The sequence below is a fragment of the Dermacentor silvarum genome, chromosome 1 (genome assembly GCF_013339745.2).
Source record: "Dermacentor silvarum isolate Dsil-2018 chromosome 1, BIME_Dsil_1.4, whole genome shotgun sequence".
Lineage (NCBI taxonomy): Eukaryota > Metazoa > Arthropoda > Arachnida > Ixodida > Ixodidae > Dermacentor > Dermacentor silvarum.
The window spans coordinates 451,714,462-451,726,511 of NC_051154.1; the positions used below are offsets into that span (position 1 = coordinate 451,714,462).

At 49.0% G+C, this 12,050-nt stretch overlaps 1 protein-coding gene across 1 annotated transcript; it reads right to left on the reverse strand.

Annotated features, from left to right (window-relative positions):
- Positions 1-833: 833 nt before the first annotated feature.
- Positions 834-6,182, reverse strand: LOC119449264 (serine/arginine-rich splicing factor 4-like). The gene is made up of 3 exons (XM_037712444.1): positions 6,068-6,182; positions 4,927-5,222; positions 834-944 (listed from the first exon to the last, which is right to left on the reverse strand). The coding sequence occupies exons 1-3, from the start codon at positions 6,180-6,182 to the stop codon at positions 834-836; spliced, it is 522 nt and encodes a 173-aa protein (XP_037568372.1).
- Positions 6,183-12,050: the final 5,868 nt, after the last annotated feature.

Below are 12,050 nucleotides of genomic sequence, written 5' to 3' on the forward strand. Positions count from 1 at the left end.
ATTTCGAGGTAATCTGATGCGGGTGCAGTAGTGGGCGAGTCGAGATGGCTGGTCGCTTCATATGTGCTGTCTTCCCGCGTGCATAGTGCTGGAGGTCGCGTACTCTGGAGTTTCGGAAAACGCGTTGACGCGAGAGGCAGCACTAAGTGACGCTCCCCCGGCCGGCGTTCTGACAGTGAGTGCTCGCGGTGATCTAGTGTGATCTGTTCATGTTGCCTGTACTCGCGTGACACCATGCTTATTAATTTAATTGGCAAACGTATGTTTCATGCAATTACACGGCCGATAAAAATACTAAGCCCACCGGTGTAGTTGTCTAATACTTTGCTATCGCTATTAATGATTCGTCTTTCGGGCGGAACAGCCGCATTTTTAACTGAGATTCTCTAAATATAGAGAGTATTTTTTATACAGCTGATAATTAGAAAACTGATCTACGGAAATATAATAAAGTAGTTTTAGTGTTTGATACTTATTTAACTTCTTTAAAATGCTTTCTTCTGCACCATTCACAATTTTCTTAGCTTAATATAAACAGTGGCACTCCCAACGCGAGCCTGACTTTCTACACTGGGTTCTTTTTCGACAAGCATTGCAACTCAAGGAACAGCAGTAAACCATTGTACAACTCCAGTCCCCGAAAAAGCATGCCTGTCTTAGGAACTTAATAGCACCCTTAAACGAAGTGCACTTTGGGCCGGTAAGGCAGTCAATCGTAAAACTTTATTCTCGGTACTGGGAGTGATGGGTTCTGCGACCCCACCAGATAGCCCTCAGTCAGTGCTGAGGCGACCTCTCGGGCTCGTGCTGTGACCCGGACTTCTACTTCCGGATCAGAGCTGGCCAGCAGGGTGTCCCACTTTTTGAAAGCCTACAAGCTTCTGGAGTTCTTCGGGTGTGGGGTCTGCGGGGCAGTTCCAAAAGATGTGTTCCATTGTGGCGCTCTGACCACATTTCGAGCAATCGGGTTTGAATTCGTCTGGGTTGATGTGGTGGCATTCAGACCGGGTTTGGGAAGAGTATTGGTTTGGAGTTGCTCCATTTAACCTCTTGAGCTTTGGTAAGGCTTTTGTGAGGTGGCGCTAGCGTTTGTCTAGCTAACTTAAAGTACTGGGTGATTTCCTGGTAACTGATGAGACCTTCCTTTGTGCGTTCCGGGCTCGAGTCGTTGCTCACGGCTCGGCCGATAGATCCTCGAGCCATACTGTGAGCTGCCTCGTTCCCAGGGTTGCCAGAGTGAGCCGGTACCCAGATGAATTCCGCGTGTCCCCGGTTTCGGGGTAGTTGGGTAGTTTGAAGGATTTTGAGAGAGCTTTTTGAGATTCTTCCTCTCGAGTAATTATTAATGGCAGTTTTGGAATAACTTATAAATGTTTCAATTTGGGTTTAGTTAAAGCTAGTGCTATGGCCGCTTCCTCCGCAACGTTGGAGTGTTTGACTCTGACTGTAGCTATTGATATCGGCTCTCCGTTTGCCGCGGAGACCGTTATCGCGAAGGCGTTGGTATTGCCGGGGTATGCCGCCGCATCAATATACGCCACGTCCCTGCCTTCCCCCGTATTTCTTTGCTAGAGTTTTGGCTCTAGCTATTCTCCTACCCTCGTGGTAGGAAGGATGCATGTTCTTTGGTAGAGGTTTGATAGTTATGGTGTGTTCTGATCTTTGGGGGGGAGTTTCTGCACGTCCTCCACCAAGGGTTCAGCGTTTTTACCTATAGCCTTTAGTATTCTCTGCCGGCTGTCGTTCGGGTTAGTCTGAGCTCTGTGCCCTACGGTGGGCCTCGACAAGCTCGTCCAAGGTGTTGTGTATTTCTAGCTGTAATAGTTTATCGGTAGGCGTGTTTATTGGCAGCCGATGGCTGCTTTATAAGCTTGCCTAAGTAGTCCGTCAATCGCTTGTGTTTCCTCTGCGTTATTCCAGGTACGGGAGCGCATATGTAATTTGCTGATTACAAAGGCTTGGACTAGTTTGCATAGGTCCTGCTCTTTTACCCCTGTTCGCTTGTTGGCTATTCTCCTAATGAGCCTGATAGTTTGTGTTGTGGCGTGTCTTAATTTTTCTATGGTGATGTGATTACTGCGGTTTTCTTGTACATAATGCCTAGGATTCGTAGAGTGCTTACTCTTTTGACCGGTTCTCCTTGTACAAGGATTTTGATATCCGGGATGGGGTAGTCAGTTGCTTTTTTTGCCTCTTGGGATGTCACGCTTGACCAGTAACTCGAATTTAGGTTGTGAGCAGCTAAGGCCCAAGGTTTCTACATGGGGTTTCTATAATATCGACTGCTCTTGCAAGGTATCTTCTATGTCGCTATCTCGCCCTTTGGTAGTCCATAGGGTGATGTCATCCGCAGATAAGGTGAACCTGAGATTAGGTACAGTTCTTAGTTTAGCCGGCAGGTTTATCAGGGCCAGGTTGAAGAGGAAGGGTGAGAGCACCGATCCCTGTGGGGTTCCGCGGTCACCCATGCTAATGGGATCTGAGTTCGCGCCGCCAGCCGAGATCTCGGCCGTTCTTTCCATTAAAAAAGATCGGACGTAGTTGTATGTTCTGGGGCCCGGATTATTTGGGAAAAGTTGTAAGTATACTTTCATGCGTGACCTTGTCGAAGGCTTTGTTCAGATCTAAGCCGAGGACTGCCCTGACACAGCGGCTACGTGGGATGATTTCTTCGCTAATGAGGAGCATGATGTCCTGTGTAGAGAGATGCGCTCTGAAGCCTATAATTTCGTTTCGGAGAAGGTTGTTGTCTTCCACGTACGCATTGAGCCTGTTAAGACCATGTGCTCCATGAGCTTGCCTAGGCACGACGTAAGGGAGATTGGTCTGAGATTTTCAATGTTCATCTTTTGCCTGGTTTTGGGATGAAGATGATTCTGGCGTGTATCCATTCTTGCGGAATATCCCCTTTCTCCCAATACTTGTTCATTAGGTTAGTAAGGGCCGTAACCGACGTAAAGTAGAGATTCTAAGGTTTTGTTAGTCACACCATCGGGGCCAGCTGCTGACGTGGTTTTAAGTTGCCCGAGGGCGTGGCATGTCTCTGCTATACTGAATTCCTGGTCTAATTCCGGGTTTTCCTCACCTTCATACCACGGGTACGGATTGGGCGTCGCATGCGTATGATGTATCTGTCTTTGAGGATTTTTATGAGATCATCCGAAGTGCCCTCGTGTTGATGCGCGATCTGAACGAATTTGTTTCGTTGGGCTGACTTGGACTGCGTAGAGTGAAGGAGATGTCTAAGCAAGAACCAAGTATTCCGTTGCCTAGCTGACCGTTGACTCGATCACATACCTGTCCCCATTGCTGTCTTTCCTACTCCGCGGCGTATTCTGCAATTTGCTTTTCTAGTTCGGCTATTCGTTTCCTGAGTTTGCGGTTGTGTTTATGAGACTTCCAGCGCTTTGCATCCCTAGATGCACCTCCCACAAGTGCTTAACATGGGGTCAGTCGTGTGTTGCTCATCCACCGCTTCCGTAACTGCGGTGTGGCTTTGTACGTCCGGTTTAAGCTTGCAGGTCCAATCACTGAGGTCCTCGATGTCAATCGGAGCCTTACTATCCCTGGCTTTGCGGAAATTATCCCAATTGGTGATTCTGGCTTTAGGTGGCGGTGGTTTGAATGGTGCTGTTTCCACTATCGTTTTGAGCAGGTAGTGGTCGCTATCCACTGTGAGCCCAGTGTTTACCCACGTGGCCGTACGTACGTTCTTGGTGAGTGTGAGATCTGGGGTTGTATCTGCAGTTATGCTGTTTCCTATTCTGGTAGGGGTGCCTGTCATTGAGTGTAGTTAGACCTGGATCTTGTATGGTTTGCCAAAGGACTGTACCTTATATTGGGCCTTTCTCTACCCCCAGGCAGGATGTGGCGCGTTGAAGTCTCCCACTATGAGTAACGGCGCTTTGTCGGTGAGCTTGACCGCTTTACGGACTAAGCCTGATATGCCGCAAGTGCGATCGCTGGGTGGAGTATATATATTAAGAATGAAGACATTTCCATCACCCTTCTTCCTTGCGGAATTTCTATCATCGTGTGCGTGACCGACGTGTGATCAAATTCATGTTGTATGGCCGCGATGTTTCTCTCTACTAGAGTTACCGCGACCAGACGACTACCTCCTTGTGGATCCGCATTCGCGGGTATAAAAGAGGTGTAGCCTGCGAGAGCGGGCGGGTAAGGTAGCTTCTTGAAGTGCGATTACATCTGGCTTGTTGGCGGCGTGTTGGACTCGGAAGAGCAGGTCACAACGTTTGTTTTTGTAGCCCCCGCAATTTCACTGCCAAATTCTAAGGCGCTGAGGTTGCGGGGCCATGTTGGCGAGGGTGTGTGGTGCTAAACTTTGCAGGATTAGTTGCAGCTGTTGCTCAATGCGCTCAAAGCGTTGGTCCAGGTGGTCAAAGCGTTGGTTTATGCACACAAAGCGCTGGTCTATGCTATCGAAGCGTTGGATGGTTTGGTCAGTGAAAAGGTTGAAAGCTGCTTTAAGCGCGTGGATTTCTTGGTTGTGTTTATCTAGGCGCGCATTGATGCGCTCGAGAGCCTTGGACGTTACCTGGAACTAAGACCTGGGCACCGGCTCGCCCTCGCTAGAGGTTTCAGCTAGTTTTTTAGCGGCGGTATCAATGCTTCTGAGGACTGTCTTTTTTGAGTACCTCGATTAGCATCCGTTTCCATGTTGGTTGTCACCCCGCTGTAGACGGGAGAGATGTGGAGGCACAGGGTAGTTTCTCTACTGGGGTGGCGGGGGGGGGGGGCGGCTTAAAGAGGCGAATTTAGGCGGGGAATTTTGGTTCTCGGCCTTTTCCACCTTGGCTTGTTTGCATTTGCGCGATAGTGTCGAGCAGTTTTTTGTTTATGAGCCTTATACTCCAGAAGCTCGCGTTCCATCGCGTGAGCGTGAGAGGCGCTAGCTGCCCAGCTCACCTGTTTGTCCGCTTTCCTGGAGCTGCTGCTGCTGCTTCTTGACCTCGAGGTCTTCTCAGACTTCTTGTTGTCGTGGCTGTTGCTTGTCTTGCTGTTGCCGCTTCTGCCGCCGGATTGGTTACTGCCGGCTTTCTTCATTTCTTCAAGGGGCGGGAAGGAGGCTGATCTGTCCCTCGATCGCCTGGAGCTGTGCCCTCGGCTGGCAGGTCGTCGTCGGGTTCTTGAGGGGTGTCTCCTAGATTTCTCCTTCTTTTCCGAGTGATCCCTGTAGTCCTTTTCATCTTCATCGTCGTAATCTGACGATAGAAGTAGGTATCTGTTGCTCGTCGTAGTCGGGGGGGGGGGGGGATTAAAGAAGGCAGGGCCTTCTTGGATTTAGTAATGAAACGTTTGCTTACAGTTACGGCTGCCTGTGGCGTGCACGCCGTCGCATATGATGCAGCGTGCTTCACAGCTCGGGAGTTCTCCCTCCGGTGGTGGTGGGTGCTCTTCTCCGACATGGCGGCACCGCTGCGTTTGGGGTTGATAGCAGACGTCGGCTCGATGACCGGTTCTTCTGCAGTTGTAGCACGTTTCCACTCTCTCCCTGAAGGGAAAGCAGTTGAAGGGCATACACTGGAATTTGACGATTCTCGGGAGCTTTGTGCTGGCAAAGGTGATCACCATGGCCCTGGATTGTCCCAATTGTCTCGCAGATAGAATCTGGAGTTTCGGGTTCTCGATGGTGCATAGTTTCAATGATCTCTTCCGCCGACTCGTCTCCCAACGCTCCATAGATGACTCCGCGTACGGCGTTGTCGGGAGCAAGGAGGTAGGCTCCCGACAACGATCACTGGGTGATCGACATCGTTGATGCGGATACCGGAGACGTTCAGGTAGAGTTGGGCGCATTCGTCACTCGGGGTACTGATGGTAAAAGTGTTGTTGTACGGGTTAATCCGTAGCTGGTCTTCGTTCCTGATCACCGGCATCAGGAGATTCAGTTGCGCGCACACCGTCGCCAGCAGTGTGCCGGGGGGAATAGTGCGTAAATTTAAATTACGCGGTCTGACAACAATCTTGCGGGCGTCACGTGGTAGGCGTGGGATGGGTGGCCTCTTCTTTCTCTCGGCTGTCTTTTTCCGACTGATGACGTACTTACCTTTGTTGTGTGCCTTGTCAGCGGGCGAACTCGCTGAGTCGGTCGGTTGCAGGAGCGCGTTGAGGGCACGGCGCTCCGCGGCCTCCCGGCGCTCCGCGTTGGTAGAATTCTTCATGCCTCTTGCTGACGATTGTCTTCATTCGGCCCCTTGAAGGACCGCCGGCGCGATTGTTTCCCCCTTCTGCGGCGTATGGCATGACGTGCGCGAAGCTCGGCAGAGTCCCGGCACGTTCGGCAGACGCCCGGCGCGTTCGGCGAACGCCCGGCGCGCTCGGCACGCACGGACGCTCCCTCCGCGACCGCCGGCGAAAGCCGGCGTTTCCACACGAGGTCGGAGCAAGAAGTCCCGTAAAATGGCAAAAAGGCGGTCCTACCTGGCGAGACCGATATTCACAGATGCAGCACACTTAGCGGAATCCGATGTGCATACTTTGGATCCCGTATCAAGGCTTGTAACACCAAGCATAGGCATATTGTCGGAGCACGACGCGGAGACGTCCACGCTGCTCGGCGACCGGAGCGTCCTCCTCTTTAGCCGTTAAGCATGCATGCTCAAGTGGGTGGTACTGATTACCATCGCTGCTTATTACCGTGCCCCTGTGCGCCCAGAACGTTTTCATTCAGCCTGCTCATAGGTATCACGGCAGTTTGGGCTTAAATAGGGCCTTACAACCTATTTCTAAGGAATCACTTTTTATGGTGCAGCAAAGCGTTCTACCTAGGAGGTGTTTATACTTTTATACTTTCTGCGGTTGCGCCCAAGAGCATGTGGAAATTTTTAAAGCAGAATTTATTCATCTGAGCGATCTCTAAGCAATTGAAATCACGGCGCAAATAGGAGTCCCGAATGCTGGAAACCTTACTCTAGTCAATCTACTTGGCTTAATCTAGTGCTATGGGCAAAGTGGTGCCCTGTTTTGGCTGTGGGCTCAATTTTCATTGAAACCGAAAATTGAGCTGCGCATTGTAGGGTACAGAAGAACTTATGATATAAAAATGCACTGCGTTTCAATGTTTAAAAGCCCCAGGAGCCGCGTACGACGAGGTCACGTAATATACGGACTAATATAGGGTCACGTCAAGGACTAATATAAGGTGACGTAATACGCCGTCCTATTGTCATGCGTTTGCCCCGTGGGGGTGCCAAGAGTCATTTTTCGCGACTTATAAATAATTTAAAGAATAGTCCTTGTTGAATGAGGAAAATGGTGCTTGTTTTAGCCAATACGAGACGATCTTTCCATGAGCAGGGCTATCTCGATTCATGTTGTGAACGGCTGTCTGTTCCTTTAATACTCCTCATCCCTTCCATATGTTTCAGAACGCACTTAGATGCAATCGCGGCTTATAGCTCAAGTATCCACATCACCACTTTCCAATAAAAACATCTACGCTTCCTCGCCTTCCTGTTAATTCAGTATTCATTATTTTATTGATCTACAATAAATGTTATTAGTAAAGCAATGAACGAGGCTAGTTGATGTACATTCATGATTGTATTGCACTTAGTATTACACTGTATTCTTTTATTGCAATAGCACTTATATGGACACTAAAAGAGGATTTCTGCCGTCGCCATCGTTGTCGCCATCGCCGTGAGGTTCCGTATGACGTCAACGGCGATGAAATTGTCGCCGCGCGCCGGACGCTGTATGTACGAGTGAAGGGCACGAGGGACGCGCGGCTTTTACGGGGAGCGAACGCTCGCAGAGAACAAACGGGCGTTCTGCGCCGTGCTCCCTGAGGAGCTCCAGAATTAAGCGTCTCTTTCCTCCTTTATAATCACCATATATATATATATATATATATATATAGAGAGAGAGAGAGAGAGAGCAAACGCAACTTCTTCTTTCGGCCAAAAGGTCATGGGGGACGGGAGGGAGGGAGCGAGGCAGGGAGGGAGGGGAGACGACGTTCAGCTGCGGCACCTAATGCGTATTTATATAAAAACGTTGCGACGCGAGAAGGTGGCAAAAACTTCCGACGCTGCTCGACGAGTTTCCCCTTCTGATCTCGTCGTAAACCTCCGAGCCGCCCCCAAAGGCCCTGGCAACAGTCACCAACGCCGCGCGCGTTCGGTGAGAACGCGTGTAAAACGGCGACGGCGTCGATAACAGTTTTGCGCGTTGCTGGTGCAGCTGCATGTCCAAGTTTATACAGCTGATAAAACTACTATCCTTACTCCGTATAGCTCTCTACTAAGTTGCTATCGCAATTGATGTGTCGCTTTTCGGGTGAAACTTCGACTATTTTATGTTCATTTTTCAGTTCTTCCGTCCGTGTAATACTAAGCGCAATGCAATCAAGAAATGTTATAACTTTTTTCATTATGTGGAAACCGATACTAAGAAGTCTAGGCCTCCAGCCGAGGCTGAAACATTCTTCAATTCTCACAGCAACAATGTTGCGATTGTCTTTAAGCACAGCTAATAGTGCGTAATTGCCAGCAGCCCTACAGTTGTTTCATCAACACTTAATTTGACGCCTTTTGATGTCTATGTGCAGCCTTTTTCGGTCTTACAGCTCTGGCTTTTGTTCATTTATATCTTCAGCTTCACCCACGTCGTTCACATAAGGCTAGGTATTCAACCTCCTGCCAGTCAACTTTGACCAGAGCAGCCGTTATCTATGGCTCGAGCCAGAGTCCGAGACAAGGGTTTCGAAGCCAGCTGAGCACCCTCGACTCACCATCGTGGTCGTTGAAGCTCTGACGCAGCAGATGCGTTTCGGCTAACACGCCTATAGAAATGATCCTTTGAAAAATCACACCACATTGCAACACGCAGGTCGGTACGCGTCATCATAGATACTGTGAATAGCAAAAGAAAATTATGAAATATGAAGAAATGTTGCTGGCTGATGAACCCTTCTCTTGGCTGTGGATCACGTGATGGTCCATCATATCCTGTCTCTCCTAGCTATAGTTTTTTTTATTGACTGCGCTGCGTACTTCTATTTACCTTCCATTCCTAAATATTTCCATCCATACCTATGTAAATTTATTTTAGGCTTCTTTATCATCTTTTAGATTTCCTTTTCTTGACCATTATACAATAATGACATGGGAGGGATCCATTACCTCATCGCCCCAGTATATAATATGCCCCTAAGAAGGGCGTTAAAGGGCAAGCATGATCTTCCTGCCCTGTTTTGTTGGTCACGTGAGAGCACAACACAGCCGTTCGCGTACGTTGTGTTCGCAGCCAGTGCATCGGTGCCGCCGTCCGGCAATGCGAACCTGCCGCGGCCTGGAGCTGCGCTTCCCGTACTTCGCCCACATGTCCGGGAACGGACGCATCCAGTGCCTGCGGGTATCGGCGCCCGCCGTGCTTCAGCAGCGCTGCCTGGTGGCCCCAACCGCTTCCGCAGCTTCGCCGGGTGCCGCGCTGCCTGCGTCGGCCGTGTCGCGCGTCGCACCCCAACGAGGCCGCGGAACGAGGCGACACCCACGCGCCGGCGATCGGGGCGCCGTCTACGGCGAGAAACTACGAGAGGAAAGGGCTCTGCAACCAATTACTGATGCAAGAAGCATGGGATTTCATCTGAGTCGTGCAATAAATACGTAAGGCAATGCATTGTACGGCACGAGTGTGACTGACTGCTTGCCTTGCCTGGTATTATGTATTATTACGTGCCCAGAGGTACGGGGCAACCCAACCAAAGGGCAGCAAGACACAAAGAAAGCAATCCAGCCATTGGAAACCGAGAAAGACCGACGCTGCGGCCATTTTTGTTTTCTTATGATACTCCCAGCCGACAGGTTAGTACAAGGTCGGTTTACAACACTAACTCTTATTCGAGATGCAGGTTTACACTACTAGTATTACTTTACCAGTAATAGTAGCTTCAAAGACCATGTAATCAAAGGTCCCTTAACTTTCATAAAAGCAGGGTTGCTGAATTCCTAATTACCAAATTCATTGGCCGAGTTTCCTGGAGAGTTCCTAAATATCAGGTATACCTGTAGAAACTGAAGAGTAAGCAATTAACGTGTAGGCCAAGGATCAGTTTTGCAATACCTGATCAGATGTTTCATCGCGCTCCGAAGTACTGCGTGATGAGCAAATTCCAACTGCCACACTTCGGGCCTATGTTGTCCGACTATGCCTCTACTTCTTTGTCAGCGTAATTTTGTAACATCTTTTTTACAGCGAAGACGACAAACGTACAAAAAAGAACAGACAACACGAGCACCGCCTTTCATCAGATATTTGCGTAATTAGTCACGCCGGCAGATGCGGGAGATGATGTGTCAGGATCGGAGGAACAGAAGGCTATGGACGCCTTCCAGTGAAGCTATGGCTAGATCTCTGAGCACAATAAGAAGCGACAGTCAGTGCAGCACGATGTTGTAGTCTCTATGACATTAATAATCGACGCTCGAGAGGCATACCAGATCGAGGAAGCATATTCGCGTTTAGTATTTACCGTATGTCTGATAAGTGTACAAACCGTGGTATGTTGTCACTAGAAGTATAAAATCACAAAATAGCATAGACAAATAGAGATTTCTTTCTATGTCACAAAAATACAGTGTATTGTCAATTTCCGAGACCGCGGTAATCGTGTATCCGTCAATGAACCTCGACCATATTTCGATTGAACAGATGATTAGTCGACATTAGAAGAGGCCAGAAAAAAATGTCCTACTTAGTGTCTACGCTGGTAAAAAAATTTTTTACACGAGGTATTACGTGCCAAAACAACGATGTAGTTATGAGAGACGCCGTAGTAGGGGACTTCGTAATAATTTTGACCACCTGCGATTCTTTAACGTGCACCCAAATAAAAGAGAGCGTCATCCACACACAAACCTTTCCAAAACATTGAGCTTAACTGTTATCCGTCGTCAAAGACATAGAATCGCCACCCGCATATACAATGCATCATTTTTAGACAGTAAACTAGCGTGCATAATTTTGATGAATCCGTTGTAAGCAGTGTGCGAAAGGAAGACTACGACTAAGTAAGAACAGAGGCCGGTTATTGTTGGTGGTGTTGAGGCAACACCAAGTGCTCAAGCACAGTAAATACAGGACTCTTCCTTATAGTCATCCTCGTGCTTTCGCACATTGCTTGCAATGGATAACATCCAGCGTGATCTGTTCCCCGTTCTTCTGTAGTACGTTTTAGAGGTGAAGAACCACGAATATCTTGCAACTCTATAAACCTAGTATCTGAAAGATTCTGTGCAAGTTACTTTGATACCAGGGCACGGGGAAATGAAAGGCTAACCAACTTAACCTTAGAGGGGTGCCATCTTTCTCCGATCGCAAGTCGGCAGAATAAGTGGATAGCGGATACTCACTCCCCAATAATTTCGCAGGCTCGGCACTCATTCTCACTCATGTGTACTAGCACTCGTCGGTACTCACCCGCGCTCATAGTCACTTCCATTCACACTTCCTGGCCCTCAACCCCGCTCATTCTCACATCCACTCCCACTTACGGACACTCGCTTGCATCCATACTCAGGTCCACATACTCTCCGGCAGTCACTCACGTCGACTTGAAATCACCGTCGGTGACTTTCGTTCGCGCTCACGTTGACCGTCAGTCACTCCTACTCATACTCACTCTCGCTCTTATACACACGTGTCCACTCACACCTTTCGTCACACACTGACGCTTCATATCAGACTGTAAAATAAATATGAAAAGAGTACGAGTCAGTGCGCTCGTGAGTGCGCATGCCGACCTATGTCCCTGGCCCTTACCAATGGCCAGTGAATGCGGAACGATTTGTTCTCAAATTATATTGTTACAACGATGGGAACAAGGTGGAAGGAGGATGGCACGAGCTGGTGTCGGAAGACAACGACGTTAGGGACTTACCTGCGCTGACTGTCTCTTGTAATATCAGCTGTAAATAGATTTCACTATTACTTTCATCCTTGTGTCACATTTTGGTGGAGGTGCGGTGTACATCTCATGCGAGACGGAGCTCCGAAGCGGAGGTAGCCTGGCCATTACCACCATGCTG

Excerpts from the sequence above, each read along its gene's own strand:
- LOC119449264 (XM_037712444.1), bottom strand. The coding sequence starts at position 6,182 with ATGAAGAATTCTACCAACGCGGAGCGCCGGGAGGCCGCGGAGCGCCGT. Across the intron at positions 5,223-6,067 it reads TGACAAGGCACACAACAAAG|ATTACGACGATGAAGATGAA; the intron begins GTAAGTACGTCA and ends TTCTATCGTCAG. Across the intron at positions 945-4,926 it reads CCAGGAAAGCGGACAAACAG|AGCGCCACAATGGAACACAT; the intron begins GTGAGCTGGGCA and ends AAATGTGGTCAG.